Below are 7,022 nucleotides of genomic sequence, written 5' to 3' on the forward strand. Positions count from 1 at the left end.
TATCAACTAAAATTATAAAATTGCATCTACATCCTTTTCTCACAAAATGAGAAAATCTTTAACCCCTGTACTTTTCACCACCATTCAATTTCCAAATTATGAGAAAAAAAATATTAATTATTCTAAAAGTTATTGTTAATACTTGAAAAAAAACTTTAAATAAATAATAGAGCTTAAATTTTAATCATTGTATATAATAGGTTTGTTTAAGAAAGTATTCAATAATACAATGTTCATAAAATTAACAAAAAAAATAATTATTTTATGCATTTTAATCTCACTGCTACAATATTTAATTTCACTATCATATTATTTTTAAAGTACATTGAAATCAATCTCACCATCCACGTATATAACTAAATGAACACTAAAAATATGAAAAACACAGACCAAGTCAACAAAATAAAATATAATCTTTATAAATATTGACAATATTTTATCTTTGTAGATACAAATTTAAATTTTAAATTTTATTATTTTTAAATTACTATTATGCATTGTAAATAAACACACAATTATATTTTATATTAAGAATTAAATTACGGCTCTGTATCTCATTAAATCTTCACCTTCTGCTTCCCAACTTGGAACTTTTTTTTTTGGGGGGGTTATTTTTCTAACAATTTCGACTATATAATAAGTAATAACCCTCCTTGGGGCTTCTCGGTTCTCAAGGACGTCAATGGATTATGTAACTTCGAAATGAATATTATGAAACAAATTGCTCTTTATTAATAAGCCTTTTGTTTCCAACACTTGTTCCCCATAAAACAAAGTTAGCGTCGTCCCTCTCCGTAGGAAAAGGCAATGGAAAATCACAGTAAAAAAAATGGAAAGACTGACTGATTCGTATACAAGGCCAAGAAGGAAACATTTCCAGATTCGGAGCTGGTTATTCGTTATTCATTTTTGTTTTTTGCTTAAGAATTTCTTTCAACCTTCTCTGTGTTTTTTCCCTCTTACATTGTTAAAACACATGCAGGAAGTTTAAATGTATCTGATGATTCGGTGTTTTGGTTTTTGTTTTGTAATGTTTTGATTAGAGATGGATGAAAGCAAGGGACCATCACATTACGTAAGGCTTACAAAGGAAAAAGAGCCTCTTGAAGAGATCACCCCTGGAGAACTCAATCAACCCGTTCAAGTTCCTCAGGTTGGTATAGAATTTCCATTCCATTGTTATTTAATAATCATTTTCCTTTTTATTATAATGAGTTTCTGTTGATATAATCTCGGATTTGGTGTTTGTAACGATAACCCATTTCTTTTAGTTCATTTTTTTAGATCTAGGTCTGAGTATGGTTTGAACAAATCAAGTTCTTTTTTTGTTTTTGGCTATTTGAAGTGGTATGGCATGGTGGGAAGCCAAAGCTTGATAATTTTTATTTTATATATATACAGTTAGTTGTACATAGATGCCTTGAATGTGGGCAACCTCTACCTGAAAGCTATGAGCCACCTGCTGATGAAGACTGGACAACTGGAGTTTTCGGCTGTTTTGAAGATACTGAGAGCTGTAAGAGTCCAATTAATCTATCTTTTTGTTTTCATATAGTTACTATCATTCCTTATGGTTTCACAGTGCTGCAATTGTTGGATGATTATTGCAGGCGTGACGGGTCTGTTTTGTCCATGTTTGTTGTTCGGGCAAAATGTTGAAACCTTGAGAGACGATATAACAAGGAATGATGCATGCTTTTGTCATGCTTTATGTGTAGAAGGCGGGATGGTGATTGCAGCAACCACCTTATTCTTCCACGGCATTGACCCTCAAACATCATTTCTCATTGGTGAGACCCTGGTTTTTGCTTGGTGGTTGTGCGGCATCTACAATGGGTTGTTTCGACAATCCCTGCAGAAGAAATATCATCTCAAGGTATACGCCGCCCCCCCATTCTAGAATCTATACGCCCATAAGAAGCTATGGGTGTTAGGTGATTTGCTAAGTTGTGGTCTGTGTTTTAACTGCAGAATTCGCCATGTCATCCCTGCTTGGTCCACTGCTGCTTGCATTGGTGTGCCTTGTGTCAAGAGCACAGGGAATTGAAGAACCATTTATCTGATAACGTCGATATGCAAATGACCCTTCTTAAGCCACCGCCGGTTCAAGTAATGACCTCTGATGGGCAGAAACAGGAGGAGCCTGCACCAGCCTTACCTCCATCTACGGTACCTGACGGAAATGATGAACAACCAAAATTGGAGAAAACACCAATATAGGATTGATTTCTTTCTTATCAATATTTTTTTTTTATCATTAAAAGAAAAAAACTAGTAGGAAGGAACTCATTTATGTCTTTTATTATCGTTGCAGCAATTCTTTTTTTTGGTAAAGGTAGAAAACTACCCGTATTTAAACTACAATCACTCTAGGCACTATATTAGGTGGCTGTGGGAAGACGGTAAAACCCGGGTTCAAATTAAAAGTTATAGCTGCCATACTATTCACTAGTCGATTTCTTTATTGAGATCAATTTCTCAATTATTAACAATTATTCTTTTGACGTTTCGTAGTACAGTAATGTCGTAATCCATCTCACCCTTTCCACGAATAAAGTCTAATGCTGCCAAGCTGTCTGTTACAAAGATATCACTCTTCTTGTCATCTTCTTACTTTCTAATATCAATCCATCATGGATACCTCATAATCCAACCTCGACAATACTACATATCCCTATATTTCTTGCAAATCCTGAGTGCCAGACACCATTTTCATCTGTGACCCATCCTCCAGCTGCTGCAAAACCATTATCAAGTTGCCTAGCACCATCTGTGTTCACTTTGAGCCATCCCGATTCAGGGCGCTGCCAATAAACATGTTGCCATATCTTCTTCTTTCCCCTATTATTTCACATTTGTAGCTTGAGTCTTATCACAAAATTCTCGGCTTAAACGTTTTGCCTTGTCCAGCGTGTTTTTCCACTCAGAAAAATTATCGTTGAAGATAACTTGATTTCTTCGCATGCTAGCCCAAAAAACACCTCCTAGTTTTCATCATTCAAAGCAAAATATTCCAGCCTTGATAAGTTGACATGAACCCTGTCGAAACTATTTTTTTAAGTTTTGAAAAACGTGGATCGACTTTAAAAATATGGAGTCGCCACCAATCTTTTTTGATGTGTGATTGGGCCACCCTAAAACTGATCGTTTTAACAAAACATTTGGGCCTATTAAAACAATGATTTTTTTTTTGGTCTGCTAAGTTTGAGAAAATGGGCTCGCGAGTCGATTGCGTACGAAGAAGGATTAGCACCCTCGTAACGCCCAAAAATTGGTACCTATTTGATTAGTTAATGTCTTGGTGTCAAAATTTGAAAAGACTTTAGAGTACGATCCTTTTATTTAAAAGAAAACCGGATTAAAATGTAAAGACCTACTCATCTCGAAAGAGGAAAATGTCATATCCAGTAAGTTAGGGTTTAACATTTCAGACCTTCGGGACTAAGTTGGTCTTCGATTTTTAAAATTCAAGTATGAAGGTTCAAGAGAAGGATATTCGGTCCTCCGGGACTAATGAAAAATTAGAACTCAATAAGTTAGAGCTCAATCTCTCAGAACTCCCAAATACCGAAGGTTGCCTTGATTTTGGAAATCACTATACTCAGTATAACGCGATGCCACACCCAGTAAGTTAGGGTGCAACGTCCCAAATTTCAAGAATAGGTTTTTATTTGAACCTCATACAATTAGATTTAAGAAGGGTACCCGATTATTTAGGTTCAACGAGGAAAGTTTTAACCCAGTAAGTTAGGGCACAATCCTCCCGAGGATCCTAAATATCGAATATTGCCTTTATTTTGAAAACAATCGAGGATAAATCTTTAAATAAAAATGAATTTGGGGCGGTTGAAACATAACAAAAAAAAAATGATGACATGCAATATGAAAATAGCAATATGATAATAAACTTGACAGTGTAAATATTAATACCCAAAATATAGTAAATATAAAGAAAATCGACAATAATTATAACAATAATAATAAATATAATAACATAACAAACATAGCAATAAAGATATTAGCGATACGAAAATGCATAATAGAAGTGAAAATAATATGTCGAACGATGACGATATATATAGTGATAATAGTAAAGTTAAAATAACAATGCTAAATTAGTGAAAGTGAAAATAATAAATAATAATAATTTAGTATAAAAATATTCGATAAAAAAAACTATGGTATATAAAAAATAATATAAATAATATAGTAGGTCTAACAGCTGCCCCTCTTTGCTCATTATCGTGTAACGAGAATAGAGCAAAGACTTAAAAGGGCCAATTTTGCCCGGTCCTGTTAGATCTTGGCTTCTTGGTATAACCTTGTCGCAACCCACTGCATCTTACTGCTTCCAAATGCCTCATAGCTGTTTCATGAAGATATGATTTGTTGAAACTTTATCTGCTCCACCCTTGCTCAGCGAAGCTAAGATCTGTAGTTTTGGCCTGTTACCCTACTGCTTAGAGGGTTAAGGAGGGTCTTCGACCTGCTCCACCACTGCCCGGAGAGCCAAGGTCTGCAAATTTTAGCCTGTTACCCATTGCTTAGTAAAGATAAAGCTGATGATTGGGATCTGTTCCATCGCCGGTACGTGGAGATAAGATTCTCCAAAATTCGATCTGCTTCACTCCTGCTCAATGAAGATAAGATCTGGTATATTTAGCCTGCTTCACTCCTGCTCAGTGAAGATAAGGTTGGTGGCTGAAATCTGCTCCATTGTCGATCCATGGAGATAAGTTTCACCAAAATTTGATCTGCTCTGCTCCTGCTCAGCGAAGATAAGACTTGGTATATTTAGCCTACTCCACTCCTGCTCAGTGAAGATAAAGATGATGATTGGAATCTGCTCCATCGCCGGTACGTGGAGATAAGATTCTCCAAAATTCGATCTGCTTCACTCCTGCTCAGTGAAGATAAGATCTGGTATTTAGCCTGCTCCACTCCTGCTCAGTGAAGATAAGGCTGATGATATCTGCCATCCTGCTACATTGTCCACTGGGGAATCCATCTGTAAGAGAGTGATATGCCTATGCTAGATGATTAGGATGCCATGATTAATATGAATCAAATGCTCCTACCTACATGTATTATGGATGCTAAATGCACAAAATGCAAAATGTCATGAGAATGATCCATTTTAATTTTTGGGTTGTCATCGCTCGTTGTTTACTAAGGTAACATTCCTGACATATGCCTTATTGTTCAACTCAGTAGAAGAGGACTTGGAGATACGGTTAATTCCTTATTTCTCACACGTTTCTAGCCCTTTTAAGCTCGGTGAGTTCTAAATAATTGTCTTGTTTCAGGTTCTCGTATTGTTTAAAAACCTTTCAGAGTAATATGCAAAACCTTCTTTTGAAAGCATTATTAGTTCATTAATCATTATTTCAATAAAAATACTCGAAAAAATATTATAATGATAGGTAGAACTGAAATTTATTCGAGTCAAAATTTGCGAAAGATGTATCAACAAAGAGAGCAGACATTGTTTGAGATACAAAAACGGATGAAAAGGAACAGAATAGGTACCCCAGATTTCGCAGTTTGAGCTTCCCTGTACGAACTTCTCGAGGACCCTTTTAAACTTGGCACGCGCTCAAGGGATCTATTTTGTTGATGCCCCAAGATGTAGCTTATCTCCTCTTTGTCGATTCAAGTGTAGTGAGACTGCCGCTTGCCCCAATTTGGATCCAAATTTGAATTGCCCTTTGCGGGTTTTCAATTCAAAACCCCTTTAGTCTTAAGGTGCCCTTTTACGGGTTTTCACATTGGCCTCTCCTTTTTTCTTTTTTTCTTTTTTTTTGCGCCCTTTACGGGTTTTCACCTCAACTGCTTCAAGCAAAATATCTTTTGACAGAATCTGAATTTATCGGGTTAGGCAAGCCCTTGCCATCCATCTCTGCTAGTATCAATGCCCTCCAGAGAAAGCCTTTTTTACCACATAGGGTCCTTCCCAATTTGGCATCCATTTCAAATCTTTTTGCATAGGGAGAATCTTTTTCAATACTAAGTCCCCCTCATGGAACACCCTGGGGCGTACTTTTTTATTGTACGCTTGCATCATTCTCTTCTGGTACATTTGACCTTGACGAATAGCTTCAGCCTCTTCTCTTCAATCAAGTTTAGTTGATCGTAACGAGATTGGATGTAACACCCCTAACCCGTATCCACGCCGTAATGTGGTTTTGAGCATTACTACCATTTACGATCACTAAAAAATTTAAATACTTACCGATTCAATGCATCATATAAATAAATATATTACCATTCAATCAACAGTTTGACAGTTGTATAAGCATCAAACAGCAACATTGTTAGTATACTTGCACATATCTCATATAAATTCAACACTGATATATCTATTTTCTCGACATATCGCACTTGAGTTTAATAATAGTCTCAATTACATAATTTCCTTGTATCAACATATCAAAGATAATCATATATGTACATGTCATGAAACATATCATGCTCTTACCGCTTTCTTCATAAGCATATATCATTCATTTCATTATATCAATATTTCATGCTCCATCATTTCCATATATTTTATGTATATTTATTTAGGTAATAGCTTATATCAAACTTAACATAAATTATATTTCATGTACTTATACTTATTTCGTTTATCTATCTTCATAATTATTTCATATAACCATTCGTCATCCGATACATATTACCGAATATCAATTGTTCAACAGATGCTAGAGCGTCTCCGTCCATGGTCTTATTTATCTTTGACATGATGCCATAGTGTCTTTCAACTATGGTCTTACTCATTTTCTCGTTATGTTGCCATGGTATCTTTCAACCATGGTCTTGCTCATTTCATATCACATTGCCATGGTATCTTTCAACCATGGTCTTACACATTTCATATCAGTTGCCATGGTATCTTTCAACCATGGTCTTACACATTTTATATCAGTTGCCATGGTATCTTTCAACCATGGTCTTACACATTTTATATCGAGTTGCCATGGTATCTTTCAACCATGGTCTTACACATTTCATATCGAGAG

The 7,022-nt window shown here is 35.5% G+C and overlaps 1 protein-coding gene across 1 annotated transcript; it reads left to right on the forward strand.

Annotated features, from left to right (window-relative positions):
* Nucleotides 1-592: 592 nt before the first annotated feature.
* Nucleotides 593-2,448, forward strand: LOC108460005 (cell number regulator 6-like). Its single transcript, XM_017759391.2, has 5 exons — nt 593-891; nt 1,044-1,153; nt 1,402-1,516; nt 1,611-1,876; nt 1,972-2,448. Exons 2-5 carry the CDS (start codon nt 1,046-1,048, stop codon nt 2,218-2,220), a joined length of 738 nt encoding a protein of 245 aa, XP_017614880.1. The 5' UTR covers nt 593-891; nt 1,044-1,045; the 3' UTR covers nt 2,221-2,448.
* Nucleotides 2,449-7,022: the final 4,574 nt, after the last annotated feature.

The sequence above is a fragment of the Gossypium arboreum genome, chromosome 11 (genome assembly GCF_025698485.1).
Source record: "Gossypium arboreum isolate Shixiya-1 chromosome 11, ASM2569848v2, whole genome shotgun sequence".
Taxonomy (NCBI): Eukaryota; Viridiplantae; Streptophyta; class Magnoliopsida; order Malvales; family Malvaceae; genus Gossypium; species Gossypium arboreum.

What these genes read in the sequence shown, in the direction of transcription:
- LOC108460005 (XM_017759391.2), top strand. Translation starts at nt 1,046, where the DNA reads ATGGATGAAAGCAAGGGACCATCACATTACGTAAGGCTTACAAAGGAA. An exon ending in AACCCGTTCAAGTTCCTCAG is followed by an intron (nt 1,154 to 1,401) that starts GTTGGTATAGAA and finishes ATATATATACAG; the next exon opens with TTAGTTGTACATAGATGCCT. An exon ending in TTTTGAAGATACTGAGAGCT is followed by an intron (nt 1,517 to 1,610) that starts GTAAGAGTCCAA and finishes TGATTATTGCAG; the next exon opens with GCGTGACGGGTCTGTTTTGT.